The 18,813-nt window shown below is 40.7% G+C and overlaps 1 protein-coding gene, 1 long non-coding RNA gene and 1 pseudogene across 2 annotated transcripts; 2 read left to right on the top strand and 1 right to left on the bottom strand.

Moving 5' to 3' along the window:
• Positions 1-4,507: 4,507 nt before the first annotated feature.
• Positions 4,508-6,700, top strand: LOC103722300 (protein NUCLEAR FUSION DEFECTIVE 4-like). Its single transcript, XM_008812802.6, has one exon. It carries the CDS (start codon positions 4,679-4,681, stop codon positions 6,443-6,445), a length of 1,767 nt encoding a protein of 588 aa, XP_008811024.3. The 5' UTR covers positions 4,508-4,678; the 3' UTR covers positions 6,446-6,700.
• A 3,170-nt stretch (positions 6,701-9,870) lies between these two features.
• Positions 9,871-11,841, top strand: LOC103722299 (protein NUCLEAR FUSION DEFECTIVE 4-like; annotated as a pseudogene).
• A 4,836-nt stretch (positions 11,842-16,677) lies between these two features.
• LOC149768489 (uncharacterized) lies at positions 16,678-17,827 on the bottom strand. Its single transcript, XR_016401558.1, has 2 exons — positions 16,980-17,827; positions 16,678-16,872 (listed from the first exon to the last, which is right to left on the bottom strand). It is a non-coding gene; the product is annotated as an uncharacterized LOC149768489 (long non-coding RNA).
• Between the last annotated feature and the right edge of the window lie 986 nt (positions 17,828-18,813).

Here is an 18,813-nt window from a genome sequence, read left to right as displayed (position 1 = left end):
AGAAAGATAGGAGAAATTATAGGGCTATGCACGCCGCCAGTCACAGCTACTTGCGAACCCTATTCATCAAATGGTCTTCTCAGTGCATGGCTACAGGAACGAGTAGTTATGATTATCGATATGGTGCATGCAGTGTAGGGTATAATTGTATGCATGCAGACATGTACTCATGTGTGTGTGTGTGAGTGAGTGAGTGAGAGAGAGAGACAGCAGTTTTGAAACCGTGCTTTGCCAGGAAAATGTCTTAGGTTGGTTCAAACTGGCCAGTGATAAACTGAGGTCGGAAAGGGAGATGGCAGAAAGTGACTGTAGTTCAAAGAAGGTCAGCACAAGTTGGGTCATTGTTTGTTTTTATAAGCCAGCGTTTGTACAAAGGCATAAGTTGGGAGAAAGTTGCAACATTTTCTAAGTTTCAAGATCATACTTGCTAATGAATGGTAGGGTTGCTGTTGCAAAAGTATATACACCGTGGATTAACTATCATGTGATTTAGAAAAAAATTAGGCAGTCATAGATATACCGCAGGGTACAATAATCAATATAATTTAGTATTCTCCAAATAAAGAAATTAGCTTCGTCAATGTTGTAACCCTACCAAATATTTAGACTACTGCAATCTTGTTAACCGGCATATAAGCTGTGCAATGCACGGTTATAATTTTTTTTTTCAACTATTCTTAATGTGTAATATAGTATAATAAATTATAATAAATAAAAAACTTCCATATTCAAATTTTTTGTTACATATTAATGAACTTTAATGATGTTCGAGTAAAAATTCCTATCATTAATACCATTATCATGACTCCTGTGTAATGTGTATAGTATGATTTTTCTTCTTGTTCCAAGTATTCCGGAAATACAATATAATAATTAACAAATTATAATAATAGAAAGCTTTGATAGTCAAATTTTCATGGAACATTAAATAATAAATTGTGATGAGTAGAAACTCTCTTTATTAATACTGCATTAATATGGTGAATAGATAACTTTGCACAAGTGGAGTCTCCATGGGGAAACTTTTGTCATTAATACTAAATGGGGAATTTTTACACAAGAGTCTTCATATAGAAACTTTCGTCATTAACCTGCATGATGAGCATGAAAAGTTTTTTTTTTCCTTTTTTTTTAACTATTTTTAAAATTTAATGCAATCCTATAACAAATTATAATAAATAGAAGATTTCAATAACTAAATTTCTGTGTATCAAACAATGAACATTAAAATATTTGTCATTAATATTTATTGCGTGTTAAGAAATAAACTTTGATGATGGTTGAGCATATAAAAACCGTTATCATTAGTACTGGCTTCTGTAAAATGATTAGAGAACATTGTATAAACTAAGCCTCCATTTTAGATGTATACTTACATATAATTTGTGCAGTATATGGGATACGTTTATCCAACTCTTTTTAAAATTATTAACATGGTATTGTGCTTACGTTACACTTAGATAGAAACCACCACCCACAAGACAAACGGAGAACTCAGCACTAATACCAACCCTATGTAATGCATGGAATATAGTTTTTTTATCTTTGTCCAAACGTTCTTAAAATCTAATATAACAATGCTATAATTATAATAAATAAAAAATAAGAATAGCTAAACTTTTTTTACACAACAAGCAATCAAGCATATTAATGTTAGCGTCACTATTTTTAAATGCATATTATGCAATGATATTTAATATTGGCCTAGAACATAACGTTGGCGTGATTAATACTAGTATCCATATGGTGAACAAAGAATTCTATATAAGCCGAACCACCGCTTTAGATATATATGATAGATGGTAAATATAATTAGTCATACCATCGATGGTAGTTAGATAATATAAAAGATCCAACAACATAAAGTAAGTCACCAGGAAACTCACCGTTTCGACACTTAATAGCGATAGTTTCTAAAGTGTTGGCATGAAAACTTTTGCATACCAAGAAAAACAATTTTGCAAGCAAAATAAACCTTAAAGTTATGTTGGCGCCGTTACAAGTATAGGTTTGCCCATTGACTTTCAAGGTGTAAGAAGACCATCACCATCTTATCTCATGGAACTTCAGCCATCAAGAGGCTAAACTTTCAAAAATGGTAACCGGCAACACAAACAATTACATACAATTTAAAGATAAAAATTGGTCATCGACAAAACAATTACATTGGTCATGATTCATGCAGTGCATGCCATCAAAATTTTGAAGTATGATTCCGCTATATCCATGAATAATGATTCCTTGACTGCAACATGCGATCGGCACGGACCCTCGAATTGTTGGAGATGATCGAAACCCTAAATTCTTAGCTATCCATCTGATGAGACTATCATACATTGGTCATCTTTCTAAAAAGAAAAAAAAGCAAATGAAGGATTATAAATTGGTCATTGGTCCCAATGGAAGGGAATATTTCCACTGTAGAAGACGTGCAGAAGAATGCAGCACGAATCTCTCCTCGACAGCGTGCTATCAGGTTGGGACCAGAGAATTGGGTTCAATTTTATGGAACTGAATCCGATCCGTGGTCCAGAAAATGAAACCAGGTGAAGTCCAGATCCCATAATCTGACGGAAAAGGACTCGTGGGCCTTTTAGATTGACCAAGAGATATCTCCCCAATGCTCTGCGGTCCTACTTGCAGCGAGAAACAGTGCTTCGGTATCCAAAGTTCAAAACTTTGTCGTCGTACGAAGCCAAAGATGAAGTTGGAAAGGGAGATGGTGCAAAGTGAGTGCATTTTCTTAGAATGGTGAGGGCAGCCCAGGTCACGATGCCGTAGTTGGATGAGTTTTTCTCGGAGGCTTTTGCAAGATTTCGGATCCTTTCCCCCACTCCCTTGTCGTAAAGAAGCTTTGGAGGCGTTCCCAAGTGGACGCAGCACTTGTGGCCCAACAACTGCATGAATCGTGTTTCGCTGCAAGTTTGACCGGTAACCGTTTCAGGTTGAAGTCGAGAAGGAGATATATCCTGAAACATTCGAGCAAAAAAAATTCATTTAAGCATCTATCACGCGCCCGCTAAAACCGGAAAAATTATAGCATTGCCACATTGATGTACCCCATATTGATGGCTTGCACTGGTGTGTGCACTGCACGCAATAATTTTTTTCTAAAATTGGCACGTCAATCTAATATTGAACTATTCTCTTATATGAATATTACACAAAATCTTGATCTGTTTTTTTTTTTTTTTTTAAGAAAAGAGGAAGGAGGGAGGAAGGGACCATGCCACCCCTGCATAGTAGTTCTCACTGGGTCCCCACCCTGTCAGGAGAATGTTCGATGCGGACAGAAATGACCGTATGTTGGACACCCCAGCCGGTTTTACTCATACCCTTCCCATCCGTAGGCCCGACTCGAATACCCCTCTGGGCTCCGGTACGAATCCTCCGTGTGAGTACGTCACACCTGGCATCACCAAGGCTACCAGCGGACCAATAGCCCTTCTAAACTCTGTATTCGAGCAAGGAGCATCCAGTCTCCACAATTTAATCGATGTCCATGCGCTTCGAACTCGGAACCACTTGGTTAGAAGTTAGGCTCCGTTCGACTGACCTGTTCTTTTTTGTCGTGTTGTCAAATGCGGAGCACGTTTTCTTAAATTTTGAAAATTAGGATGGGAAGAAATCCAATCAAAAGCTGGATTGGTGCAGGATTTTATGAGCTGTGATGGTTGGCATCTTTCAATATCAAGCACGATTTATGCGCATGGCATTAATCCAAAAGTCAGCAAGCACAGTAAGCTGTGTCGTTTCCAAAAATTTGTGCCTGCTAAGTGGGACTTGAACTTGATTTCTAAGCACAACCGGACAATCTTTTGGGAGAATAGGCTCATTTCATTCGAAAACTAGTTTGCGTTTTTCTACTTCACAGTGAAGCTTGTTCGTATGAGTAAATATCAGCCTCAAGAAATCATGTTCATGCCAGTTCAAAATATATAGTAGATTCATTAAATATGGAGGTCATCTACAGGAGACCAGATGGCCAAACATCGAAAAATACCATAAAGCATGACGTTGCTAGCGACCCTCACAGAGGATAAACTATACAACCCACACTACGTAAGCAGATGGCAATCTCACCAAATATGGTTTTTCTTCTTGCTCTTGAGTGATCCACTGATCCCACTAGCTTTTATTTAAAGGAAAAAATAGGGAGTGCAAGTGAATAGATAAGATCGTAAGTCACGGAGCCCAGAAAGCAGGATCCTTAATCCTGGGTCAACCTACTTAATTTGCAAGCGACCTCTCTCCACTAGGCTCGATAAAATATTTAAAACTCCAAAAGGGAATCTCAGTAATCACCCTCCACACACTGTGAAATAAGGAAGCAAACTTAAAATCTTAAGCTTGAGAAAGAAAACGGAAAAATGGGGAAAACTTTGCTATCACCTGCTTCTTCTCACTTAAGTCAACATACAAGTCAAGGAAATCCATCATATGGGTCCCCACATGCTGTCCACCAGTCCGCCATTTTAACCGGCACTCAGCTGCCCCTCTTAAAGAGCAACAGCTAAGCCGCCACTAAATTAGTTCCTTTCTTCTACTAACCCATTACCTCTAAAATTCATATATAGTGGCAGATCCTCTCTAACATCACTCCACCTGTAACTTTCTTTGTGTTTGTGCTGAGTGAGTGAGAGGGGAAGAGATCGAGAGATAGCAATAGAGAGAAAAGATGAAGGTGGTTGAGCTCTCCGCCCTCGCCGTCCAGGTGGTCCGGGGCCGGTGGTTCACCGTATTCGCGTCGTTCCTCATCATGGCAGCCTCCGGCGGCATCTACATCTTTGGCATCTACTCCAACGACATCAAGACCGCCCTCGGCTACGACCAGCAGACCCTCAACACCCTGGCCTTCTTCAAAGACCTCGGCGCCAGCGTCGGCATCATCTCCGGCCTCATCTATGAGGTCACCCCACCCTGGGTCGTCCTCGCCCTCAGCGCCGGCATTAACCTCTTCAGCTACCTCATGATCTACCTCGCAATCACCGGCCGCATCGCCCGCCCCCACGTTTGGCAGATGTGCCTCTACTTATGCCTCGGCGGCAACGCGCAGGCCTTCACCAACACCGGCGCCGTCGTCACCTGCGTCAAGAACTTCCCGGCAAGCCGCGGCGTCGTGATCGGCCTCCTCAAGGGCTATGTTGGCCTCAGCGGTGCCATCGTCACCCAGCTCTACCTCGCCTTCTACGGCGGCGACTCCAGGTCCCTCGTCCTCCTCATCGCATGGCTCCCCGCCGCCATCCCCCTCGTCTTCATCTCCACCATTCGGATCTTCAAGTCGACGCGCCAGCCTGGCGAGAGCAGCAAGCCGTTCTATTGCTTCCTCTACGTTTCCCTCTTCCTCGCCACCTTCCTCATGGTCATGATCGTAGTCCAAAAAAGGTTCACTTTCTCCCACTCCGCGTACAGCGTCAGCGCCGCCATCGTCCTTCTCCTCCTCTTCCTCCCCCTCGCCGTCGTTACCAAAGAAGAGTTCAAGATCTTCAGGAAAAAGAAGCAATCTCTCCAAGACCCCCCACCTCTGTCCGTAGCCATCGAGACGCCGACGGTCCCCCAACCGCCACCGCCCGAGCCGAAACCAACCCCAGCCACCGCATCACCTATCAAAAAGAGCTCACCCCTCTCTCATGTCATCCGCATCTTCAAGGCCCCTGACAGGGGGAAGGACTACTCCATCCTCCAAGCCGTTGTGAGCACGGACATGCTGATCCTCTTCCTCTCCACCATTTCCGGTGTCGGTGGCACCCTGGCGGCGATCGACAACATGGGCCAGATCGGCCAGTCGTTGGGCTACCCTGCTCGGAGCATCAGCACCTTCGTCTCCCTCATCAGCATATGGAACTACGCTGGGAGGGTGGCGGCCGGGTTCGCCTCTGATATCTTCCTCGCCAAGTACAAATTGCCTCGCCCTGTGTTGCTCGCAGCAGTCCTCCTCCTCGCCGGCGCCGGCCACCTCCTCATCGCCTTCGGAATCCCGGGCTCGCTCTACGTTGCGTCGGTGATCATCGGCTTCAGCTTAGGAGCACAGGTGCCGCTGCTCTTCGCAATCATATCAGAAGTGTTCGGTCTCAAGTACTACTCCACGCTGTTCAACTTCGTGCCTCTTGCCACGCCGATCGGGACGTATGTGCTGAACGTGAAGGTCGCCGGGAAATTGTATGATAGAGAGGCGGCGAAGCAGTATGCGAAGCTCTCTGGTTCCTCCGTGAAGTCGTTAACGTGCACCGGAGTGCAGTGCTTCAAGCTTTCCTTCCTCATTATCGCGGCGGTGACAGTACTCGGAGCTCTTGTCATGCTGGTTTTGGTGTGGAGAACTTGGGATTTCTACAAAGGTGATATGCATGAGAAGTATAGGGAGGAGTCACAGGGTCGCACCCACGGAGAAGAGAGAAAGAACGAGATGATTCCTTATACGCCTGAGGAGAGGGCAAATGGGACTTGAAGTAAAACGAAGAAAGGAAAAGAAGAGAGAAAATGGTAAGGCTGCATAAGCCTAGGCTTTCATGACCGTGTTTTGATAGGATGAACTTAATTTGGAGCACTAGCCTATGCTTGTAAAGTGAGAGATGGGGCTCCTTCCCTGTTCTAGCAGTGCTGTCTCCATGTATCCATATCCAGATCTTCTCTAGAAATTGTGGCAGCAATTATATGCAATCTAAACCGTTTGAAATGAAGCAATGAATCATATTATAGCCCATTGGCAAGCTTGCTCTTCAATATTCACCAAGTTGTGAACATATGCAAAATCTTCGATATGTGATTCTTGGGATCATCATTGATGCCATATGACAAAGACTCCATAATTTGGTTGTGTTTGGTTCTTAGTTTTGCTCAAATCTTCACCGCTTCAAGGGAGAGAAGCAAGATAAATAGATAATTGCTCAAAGCGGCAGTATTTCTTATCTTTGTTTTGGAGCGCTAGCAGTACTTTTTCTTTAGTTATGTAAAACCAAAAGGTGTGAGTTTGAGTCTCCGAGGTGATCAAATCTTCCCGACGTTACCATTAATTTTTTAATAACTCTGATGAATGCCATTAATATGCATATTTTTGTCTCCGTCAAAATGGTATACCATCAGGTTCGCTTGCATTACTTTCTTTTGCCTTCCTAGACAACCGTACAGGAGATCACATCGATCCATACTTTTTTTCTCTTGATGTAACCCAATCAGTTTTTTTTTTCTTTAGGGTCTGTTAAAAAAATCTAGCAAAAGTTAAATAAATTTCTTATAGAGATCGGGCGCATTGGTCTGTCCAATCTTCATTAGAATGATCCATTCTAATTTTAGCCTAAATTCTAATTGTAAGCCTGTTGGCTTATAGAAAAAAAAAAATTTTATGAATTTTTTTTTTTTTACAAAATTTTTTGGCTGGAGAGGTATTCTCAAATAGGCTACTTGCTCCAAAAATCCAATGAAAAATTCAGCCCCATTCTACTAAATTTTCCAAACAGACCCTCAGTAATTCTAAGTCAACTGCATGAGTAACTTGATCTGAATATTTGGGATTAGCTAGCATCCAGAAGCCTTTGTTTATAGGATTTTCCACCCAAGCACATGGCATTCACCTCACAAACAATTGCTTACCTCTGTTGCAATTAGAGTTTACATGGGAGATAACTATAATGGAAGGTTTGACTAATCCTTTACTGGAATCATTTTAAGTATTGAAAATTAGTTCTGTAATTAACTCCTCTTCTTTACGCATGCTTTCTAGGATCTCTCGATGCATTCTGTCCAACCATAAGCTATTGTTTTTTGTCTTTTTCCCCATCTGCTTGATTGCTACGAGCTCTGGTTTTTTTTCTGTTAATCGTTTTTTTAATACTCTTGTCCTCTGTTTTCTTCTCCGTCTTAATCTTGAATTGGAAATACTTTTATCGACCTTCTTAATAAATTTATCATTTTAGAATTTAATAATCATCTTAATAATAATTCTAGCAGCGTTGGAAAATGCATACATAGGCATGCTGCTGATGTTGGATCAGCGAAAGGATAATGATTCGAAAGAAAGATAGAAAGTAATACGGGGATAAATACCTACCTTGATCTTTAATGACTTTTACCATTACTCCACTATCCGAAGGATATAGATCTGGATAGGAATATAGCACAAAGCTATGGTGGAAAGGTTGTAATGCAATGTTATGGTAATGATGCAGTGCAAACTACGGTAAAAGGTGTAGCATAGAGTTACGACAAGAGGTATAGCGCTGAACTACAGTAAGAGATGTTGTGAAGAGCTACGATAGAAAAACTAAGTTATGCCTATTTTTAGGATAAAAAGTAAAGATAAAGATAAGATAAATGAATTGAATTGATTGATTATTGAAGGGTAGAAGAATCTTAATATAGAGTACAATTTCATTACTTATACTCGTACATAATAATTATCCTCAGATACTATAACAGTCCATTCTAATAATTGTTTCTCATGCCTAATCTCCACTTCTTATGTACTGTAATAATTCATTCTAACAATGGTTTCTCATGCCTAGTCTCCACTTTTGATGGTTTTGGTAACTAATGCCAACCATATTTCCATTGCGCACGTGCACAAGCATAATTATTCTGTAGTTATTAGACCGACAATTATGCCTTATCAGCTTTCGGCTTATTTCGGCATGGCTTGTATAGATTGTCTATTATATTCGGCCTTTGAAATAGTCTTCTAGTCTTCAGGATCTCTGAAGACCTGCCTTGGTCTTTTAGCAGCCAAGCCTTAGCACTTGGTCTGCTTTATTCATACTATGACTGAATTCCACCTATTCGGACCTGAGTTCCTACAACATGGCTTAGCAGTCAAACTCTACTCAATCAAAGTTACATGTTTCTCATTAGCTCCAATCCTAGCAAACTTGCACTACATGGTGCTTGCTCTTCACTACAAACTAGACTATTGAGAGATTGTGTAAATAGAGTTTTATTATTTTCTAACATAATTTTTTGATCAATATTATGATATACTATCACTATACAAAATTCTAATAATATATGTATATCTATCGATATAATAAAATAATATATTATTATAAATTAATAAGAAATAATCCAACCTATATATAATGAGGATCAAACCTATGGAATAAGAAATAAAAAAGTATTGCATATATGGATATTTAAATGTAATGTAGCATAGTCATTAGTGGTCGTTCTTTCACTTCTAAGTAAAATTAGGATATTAAAAATGTATTTAACATTTTAAAAAATATCGACTGAAATATTAGTAGGTATGATACTAATAATTCTTTTTTCATTAATATAAGTCAATTAATAATATCATTAATATTGTATTAATTTAGTTAAACCATTATTTTTTATTTAATAAATATATATTAAGTAGATTTGGATTGTATCTTTTGTGCGAAAGAATAATTTGATCACCTTCTACAATACCTATCATGGGATTGCATCCCGCATAGATTTAAAAGCAGTTCAATCTCTTTTGTTCACCCAGCAACATAGATCTCAAAGCGGTCATTGTGCAATTTAGCTGTGTATTAGTGCCAGAGAAGGTGAGCCATTCTTTCGTGGAAAAGATGCAACCCTCTTCTACGATATCATGGATTTCCATATTAGTTTAGTAGTATTAATGATTTTTTTATTTAATACAATTTAGATACGTTACTAAAATCATGGCCTGTCATAGCTTGTCCTATTGTGATGATTGCTACAGTCAAAACGTTACTAAATTCATTGCCATGGCCCATACACTATGGCGATCCATTTATTGCGGTAAGAGTCTAATATTCAGAATTTGTACATTACTATATTTATTGTTATAATTTGATATGACCCGTAAAACTAGAACATTGCTATGCTATTGACTCGGAAAAATTATTAAAATAGGTAACTCACTGATCAGTTTTGCTTTTTTTCTTTTGGCACATTTCAGGGTGCCAGGAGCAGAAGGAATCCAAGAAGCCAGCCGAGTGAGCTATCGAGGCCCTTCTCCATACCATCAGCTCCCAATCGTCCTTCTTTGTGTGCTTTTGGGGGAGAAACAATGGCGTTCAACCCATTGAGCCGGGCCATCCAGGTTGTCCAAGGCCGTTGGTTCACAGTGTTTGCATCTTTCCTCATCAACGCGACCTCCGGCTCCCTTTTCGTCTTCGCCATCTACTCCAAGGACATCAGGTCCGCCCTCGGCTACGACCAGCGGACGCTCAACACCGTCTCCTTCTTCAAGGACCTCGGCGCCAGCGTGGGCATTCTCTCCGGTCTCATCTACGAGGTCGCCCCTCCTTGGGCTGTTCTCGCCTTCGGCTCTGTCATGAACCTCTTCGGCTACCTCATGATCTACCTTGCCATCACCGGCCGCCTCGCTCGCCCCCGCATCTGGGAGATGTGCCTTTATATTTGTATAGGTGCCAACTCGCAAACCTTCAGCAACACCGGCGTGGTAGTCACCTGCCTCAAGAACTTCCCGGGGAGCCGCGGCGTCGTGCTCGGCCTCCTTAAGGGCTTCGCCGGCCTTAGCGGAGCCATCTTCGCGCAGCTCTACCTCGCAATCTATGGCGATGACTCCAGATCCCTGGTGCTTCTCATTGCATGGCTCCCGGCCACCATAACCGTCGTATTCCTCTGCACCATCCGGATCCTGAAGACGGCGCACCAGCCAGGTGAGACAACCAAGCCCTTCTACTACTTCCTCTACATCTCCATCGCCCTCGCCGCCTACCTCATGGTCATGATCGTCGTCCAGAAAAGAGTCGCCTTCACCTGCAACGCGTATCGCATCAACGCTGCCGTCGTGGTGCTCCTCCTTGTCCTCCCCCTCGCAGTCGTCATCAGAGAAGAGCTCAAAATCTTCAAACCAAGGGAACAATTGCTCCAAAATTCCCCACTGCTTACCGTAGCGGTAGACGCTCGGACGATGCCCCAGCCGCCGCCGCCGCCCACCGCCGCCCCATCCACCATATCTATGAAGAGGACACTGTCTTATATCATTAACGTCTTCAGGGCTCCTGAGAGGGGAGAGGACCACTCCATTCTGCAAGCCTTAGTGAGTATAGACATGGTAGTACTCTTCATTGCGATGATTTGTGGAGTTGGTGGCACTCTAACTGCGATCGATAACATGGGTCAGATTGGGGAGTCATTAGGCTACTCATCTCAGACCATCAGCACCTTTGTCTCCCTCATCAGCATATGGAACTTTGGGGGCAGGGTGGCCGCCGGGTTCATTTCCGATATCCTTCTCGAAAAGCATAAGTTACCCCGCCCTTTGGTGCTTACCGTAGTCCTGCTCCTCTCCTGTGCCGGCCACCTCCTCATCGCCTTCGGTGTCCCCGGCTCCCTGTACATTGCTTCGGTGATCATCGGCCTGTGCTTCGGAGCAGAGGTACCATTGTTCTTTGCTATCTTATCAGAGGTGTTCGGTCTCAAGTACTACTCTACTCTCTACAATATTTTACCAATGGCTAGCCCAATCGGGTCATATGTACTAAATGTGATGGTCGCCGGGTACTTCTACGATGGAGAGGCGGCCAAGCAGGAGTCATTAACATGCATGGGGGTGCGTTGCTATAACTTCTCCTTCCTCATTATCACAGCGGCGACGGTTTTTGGGGCTCTTGTCTTGCTGGTTTTGGTGCGGAGAACCTGGGACTTATACAAAAGGGATAATATATGCGAGGTTCCGAGAGGGGTCGCAAGGTAGCTACCGGGGAGGGGAGAGGGAGGAGTGGACACGTAATGACTTCAGGAGAGGGTAATGGGAATTGGGAACACAAGTTTATGTGGTTGCTACATAACTCGCATGTAATCTCACTGTGACCCATCTTTTAAGAGCTTCTATGTTACATACGTTGAAAATTAACTATTTAAACTTGGACTGAATTGTATGTCTCGGTTGGCTTGCAGTAGTTCAAGCATTTTGATATCCAAATCTTACATGTCACAGTTTACATTGAAGCTCTCTCATTTCTCCTCTTATTACCCTTCCATGCACTAGATGGTGCAAACTTCGGGGAAGCTGGGAGAAAGGGTTGGAGAGAGAGTCGATGAGGCTAAGAAAGCAAGATGTGGCCATGCTCGCCAGCGAGGAAGCATGGAGATTGGAGAGGAGGGGAAGGAAGACAGAGAGATTACCCCTTTTTTTACCCTTTTCCGTTTACTCTGTATGGAGACAGATTTCCATTTCTTGGCCCTGTTTGCCCTCGTAGTCCATCAAATCCGCACCCAAAAAAGAAGAGCTGCAACATAAGAGGGAGTATGGACAGAGCAACCCGGGTTCAAATCATGGGTATTGCTCCAAAACAACAATATGAACGGAGAAGATACAGAGCAACTACTTTTTTCCCCCCCTGTTTTGAAAGATTATATTTAGGAGTACCAGTTTCGGGACGGCCGCTTGTGGTTTCGGATTATTCTAACATTACGGCGTGTTTGACGATAGACTTGAGGGAGAAACAGTTATGCCGATCCATCTAATGGTGAACTCAGTGGTTCCTTCTACCATTATTGATCACCTCGAGAAGACCATGAGGAACTTTTCTTGGGGAGGAAATGTCTCATCTCGAAGACTTCACTTTTTTGGTGGCTGGGCAACCAGTAAATATTCCTTATGGGTGTTCAGCATTGCCAACAGCATTATACCTCAGATCCCGTCGTCACTTTAGCCATGGAGGGCGGAGGTTGTTGATCAGTCAAAACCCACAGAAGCAGTGGGATGTCAAGCTTGTTTTTGAACTGTTTGGTGTTGACATTGTTGATCGAAGAGTTATCGAGATCAGTTTTGATGATGGATCAGTATCGGAATGAAGTTTTATGGGCAGTTCGAATTGGCTTATTCGTGATCGCCATGGCAGCGCCTTAGCAGCAGGAGGGAGGTGGTTGGCGTCGACCTCGGTTTCCATGGCTGAGCTTCGAGCAATATGGAATTGTAAGGTCTTCCTTGTTGACCCTTTACGTGTTTCTCAGGCTCGAGGGATTCCTAGATTGCTATCTCATGGACATGGAGAGTCCTCTCACTCTCATTTAATTCCTCCTCTTCCTATCGAGCTTTTCCTTCTTGGGTTTTTTCTTTCCTTTTCTGATTTTCTTTCAAGCAGTGAGGGGAGAGGAGAAGAGAAGAGGGTTATCTTGCTGTTGGTTGTAAGAACATCTATAAATAGGATCATGAACCAGTCTTCAAATAAAGGAAGCGTACCTGGATCCATTGTTTTCAGGATGATCAAGTCCTTAGTTCGTATCTCCCTCTTGGCCCCTGTTCGAACACACGGTGATGGAGACCGATGCAGTGTTCCCTATCTAGGCAGAGGGTGAGACCCGTTATGTTATCCTACCATCAAGGATAATGCCTCCACTTCTCACGGGATCGTAACTGACCACGATGTGGTCATGTGGGTCAAAACCCAACATTCTCCCACTTGACCCATATGACCATACTTTGGTTAGAAATGATATAAACATTAGGCGCGCATCATTCTAATCCATAGTCAGTTGGGTCATCATAATACCATAATTAAACAGCTTACTAATGCGAGTCAAGGCGGTTCCACATCAATATAATGACATAGTTCCTTCCAAGTACTACAACACTAGCAAATTATTTAATCATAGTCCATAAATGAGAAGTATCTTTAATGGTCAAACATTATGTCTTTGTCAAAGACAATTCCTGTAATCATACATTCAAACCCATACATGTACATATATTTGAAGAACAGGAAAAACAGAAACATAATCAATTATATCTAAGTGTCAAAGAAATAAACATAATACAATCCTCAACTAATATCATGGATTACAACTAAGACCCATTCTTTCAACATGCTCTTTAAAAGTCTTCAGTTGTAAACCTTTTGTCAAAGGATCTGCAATCATGAGCTCTGTCCTCATATTTTCTATAGACACATTTTGTTTCTGAACTTCCTCCTTGACAACAAAATATTTAAGTTCGATGTGCTTGGCACCATTAGAATATTTGTCGTTTCTGGAGAAATGGACGGCTGCAGTATTGTCACAAAAGATTCTCAGCGGCCTGGCAATAGAGTCGACAATCCCAAGTCCCGAGATGAAGTTACGCAGCCACAAACTATGAACCGTGGCCTCAAAGCATGCCACAAATTCTGCTTCCATGGTGGACGAAGCAGTGCTTGTCTGTTTGGCACTTTTCCATGAGATTGCTCCTCCAGCTAATAGGAACAAATAGCCAAACGTTGACTTTCTACTATCCACACATCCAGCAAAGTCTGAATCCGAATAGCCAATCACCTCAAGGCTATCTGACTTTCTATATGTAAGCATGTAATTCTTTGTTCCTTGCAAGTATCTCATCACCTTCTTTGCAGCTTTTCAGTGATCCATCCCTGGATTACTTTGGTATCTTCCTAGCATTCCAACTGCAAAACTGATGTCCGGTCTGGTACAGGTCTAAGCGTACATCAAGCTACCAACTGCAGAAGCATAAGGTATATTTTCCATCTGCTTACGTTCCAATTCATTCTGTGGGCATTGCATGAGACTAAATTTATCCCCTTTCTGAATTGGAACAACACTGGCTGAACAGTTCTCCATACCAAATCTCTCTAGAACTCTGTCTATATATGCCTTTTGAGACAACCCTAACAATCCACGTGATCGATCACGAAATATTTCAATGCCTATCACGTAGGTTGCCTCATTCATATCTTTCATTTCAAAGTTCTTTGAGAGAAAAATCTTAGTTTCATACAATAAGCCAAGATCACTACTGGCAAGCAATATATCATCAACATATAGGACCAAAAAGATAAACTTGCTCCCACTGACCTTCAGGTATATACACCGATCAACAGTGTTTTCCTTAAAACCGAAGGAAATGATGGTATCATTGAACTTGCGATACCATTGTCGGGAAGCTTGTTTAAGACCATATATTGACTTCTTTAATTTGCAAACCATGTGTTCTTTTTCCTTTAATGGGAAACCTTCGGGCTGGTTCATATAGACTTCTTCATCTAAACTTCCATTTAGAAAAGCAGTTTTTACATCCATTTGGTGCAACTCTAAATCATAATGTGCAACCAAAGCCATAATAATTCTAAATGAGTCCTTTTTAGATACAGGAGAAAAGGTCTCTTTATAATCAATGCCTCCTTTCTGAGTGAAACCTTTGGCCACCAGTCTGGCTTTATGTCGTTCAACATTACCCTTTGAGTCGAGCTTGGTCTTAAAGACCCACTTACACCCAACTGTTTTACAACCTTCGGGCAAATCAACGACATCCTAGACTTCATTCTGATCCATTGATTTCAACTCATCTTCCATGGCATCAATCCATTTAGTAGAATCAACACTTTCTATGGCTTGTTTAAAAGAAACCGGATCTTTTCTTGTCCCTATATCAAAATCAAATTCTTGTAGATAAACCATATAATCATTTGGAATGGCAGATCTTCTTTCTCTTTGAGATCTCCTTAATGTCATCCCTTGTGGTTCCTCTACAACTTGTTCAGTGGTGATAACTTCATTATGGAGTGTTTGATCATTAATTTGTTGTTCATTGTTATTAAACTGTGTGACAATTGTAGGAACAACAATTTTCTTAGAAGTCATGGGTAAAGGGACTTGCACCCTAACTTCTTGAATTTTCACATTTTGTAGTTTATCACTCCCACTGGTTTCACCATTCTCAATGAATTTGACATTACCGGTCTCTATAATTCTTGTACTATGGTTAGGACAGTAAATCCTATACCCTTTGGATTTTTCGGGATAACCTATAAAGTATCCACTAATCGTTCTAAAATCCAATTTCTTTTCATGTGGATTATAAATTCTGGCCTCCGCCGGACAACCCCAAACATGCAGGTGTCTTAAACTCGGTTTCCTTCCTGTCCATAACTCAAAAGGAGTTTTTGGAACTGCCTTACTAGGAACCCGGTTTAATATGTATACAGCGGTCTTAAGGGCTTCCATCCACAACGATATGGGTAATGAAAAATTACTTAACATACTCCTAACCATATCCATAAGTGTACGATTACGCCTTTCAGCTACTCCATTCTGCTGTGGCGTTCCTGGCATAGTGTATTGAGCACGTATGCCATGCTTTTCTAAGAGTTTAGCAAATGGGCCAGGGTGTTGTCCTGTTTCATCATACCTACCATAATATTCACCACCTCTATCAGACCTGATAATTTTCACCTTTCTATCTAATTGTCTTTCAACCTCAGTAATGTATACCTCTAGGACATCCACTGCCTGAGATTTTTCATGCAACAAATAGACATAACCATAACGTGAAAAATCATCAATAAAGGTGATAAAATACTTCTCTCCACCAAATGATGGGGAGTCAAAAGGCCCACAAATGTCTGTATGGATAATTTCAAGAAGTTCTTCACTTCTTGTGGCAACTTTCTTTGTGTGTTTGGTTTGCTTTCCCTTAATGCAGTCTATACACATACCGAGATCAGTAAAGTCTAAGTTTGACAAAATCCCATCCTTTACTAATCTCTCTAATCTTTCTTTGGATATATGACCCAATCTTTTATGCCACAAGTTAGAAGATTTTTCATTTATCATGTTTCGTTTAATTCCAACATTACGATGCAAGGTCATAAGAGTTTCAGCAAAATGATTATCAAGATTTACTTTATATAAACCATCACACAAAACACCAGAACCAAGAAAGACATTGTCTTTGAAAAGACGCAAACTACCATTCCCAATTTTAAAGAAATATCCTTCAACATCAAGTTTAGAAACAGAAATTAAATTTCTAGAAATAGAAGGAACATAAAGAGTCTGAAGCAAATCTAAATGACAACCAGTATTTAAAAGCAAACGATAGGTTCCAACAGCTGTTACAGGAACTCTAACTCCATTCCCCAAAACGATAAAACTCTCATTTGGATCTTGCATCTGGGTTGTAAGGAATCCCTGCATCGTATTTGAAACATGAACATTAGAACCTGAGTCAAACCACCAAATATTAGAAGGAACTTCAGTAAGGTTTGATTCAAAACATACATAAGCCAAAGGCTTACCTTTCTTTTCAAACCATGCCTTGCGTTTATGGCAGTCCTTCTGATAGTGTCCCAATTTTTTGCAAAAATGGCATCTATCTTTGTTTTGTTTCTTCTTATGAACCTCGGTATCATGATGAGGCTCTTTACCCTTGGATGGTCCACTCTTCATGCCCTTTCTTGGCTTCTTCCATTTCTTCTTGGCTCCATGACTTACAAGATTGACAGAATGATATCCTTGTTGCTTAAGTCTTGTCTCCTCTTGAACAAGCATACTGGTCAATTCATTCACATTCCACTTATCCTTAATAGTGTTATAGTGAATTTGAAATGATCCAAATTGAGGAGGCAAGGAGTTCAAAATAAATTGAACTAAAAAGGATTCATTCACATCCATCCCAAGAGCCTTCAGCTTAGCAGCTATATTTGTCATTTCAAGGATATGCTCATGCATCCCACAAGTACCATCAAATTTTATGGTGGTAAGTTTAGCCATTAATGTCCCAGCCAGAGACTTATCAGCAGATCGGAAACGTTCTTCCACAGTTTTCAATAATGCTTGAGCACTGTCACATTCAGGAAGCGTTGACTTGATATTGTTCGCTATACTCATCCGCATAAACATAATGCTCAATCTGTTCGATCTTTCCCAAGTCTTATAAAAAGACCTTTCTTCCGAGCTGCTCAAATCAGTAATGTCAGCCGGTTTCTCAGATCGGAGTGCTAAATCAAGATCCAGAACACCTAGGTGAAACTGGACTTGTTCATTCCACTCTGAGAAATTAGTTCCATTAAAGATCGTAACAGATGAAGCTTGCGAATGAAGCGAAACAGGAATAGATACTGCAATAAGAAAATTAACAATAAGAAAATGCTTACAATATTAACACTTTGAGTTAGCAATAATGATGAATAACATAAACAGTATTACCATAATACACCTTTGGGTAGTAATTATGAAATACTAAATTACTATTATGGTGATTCCCAATTCACCTAGGAATAATTAATGATATAGGTCCAAAATTTAAATAGGTCTGTTGCCTTTGAGCATCCAATACCTATTAAATCAAGGATACTCATTAATTATCCTAACTCAGCAAATCAATCATTTGAAAGTGGTGCACCTTTGGGCCAATCCATAATATCTCATGATTGAAAAACTGTAAGTCATAATTTGCAAAGTCATTATCTTAATACCTGGGATTAGAGTATTTGATGACTTGATGTCTATTAAACATTCTAGTTGGGTTACTTTGGCAACTACCAAACTATATCATAATATAGACATCAAATTAAAATAATGACATTGCACATAATTGACAATTCATAATATGACAAATTAAAATAAAACATGTATTTAATATTTTACAAATCTACACAATCAGTACATGTGTCATATCATGCTATCAAGTATATTAAAATGTAAAATAAATGACAATTTTTTTTTATTATTATTATTATTTTTTATCACATTACCCTACAAGGACCTCTGCATAAATAATATATTTTACAGGGACTAAATTAACATATTTTGTTTCTTACAGCCCTGGAAGGATGTCAGCATAAATAAAATATTTCACAGGGGCTTAACAGAAACAATTTCATCTTTTAACAGGCCTCTAGGGATTTCAGTATAAATAAAATACTTTACAGGGACTTAATAGAAACATTTTCATTTTGTAACAGCCCTCTAAGACTTTAGTATAAATAGAAAGTTTCACAGGGACTTAAACAGAAATATTTCATTCTTTTAACATCCCCGGGAGGGCTGTATGAAAAAATAAAATGTTTCATAAGGGCTTAACGGAAAATTTCCCTTCTATTGGCTAAACGAATTCGGGTTTCGGATCGA

This window comes from Phoenix dactylifera, chromosome 1, assembly GCF_051530095.1.
Source record: "Phoenix dactylifera cultivar Ajwa chromosome 1, Ajwa_hap1_PhDact_Kaust_v1.1, whole genome shotgun sequence".
NCBI lineage: Eukaryota > Viridiplantae > Streptophyta > Magnoliopsida > Arecales > Arecaceae > Phoenix > Phoenix dactylifera.
Note: the sequence above shows the minus strand (reverse complement) of the source record. Positions and strands in the feature narration are given on the sequence as shown.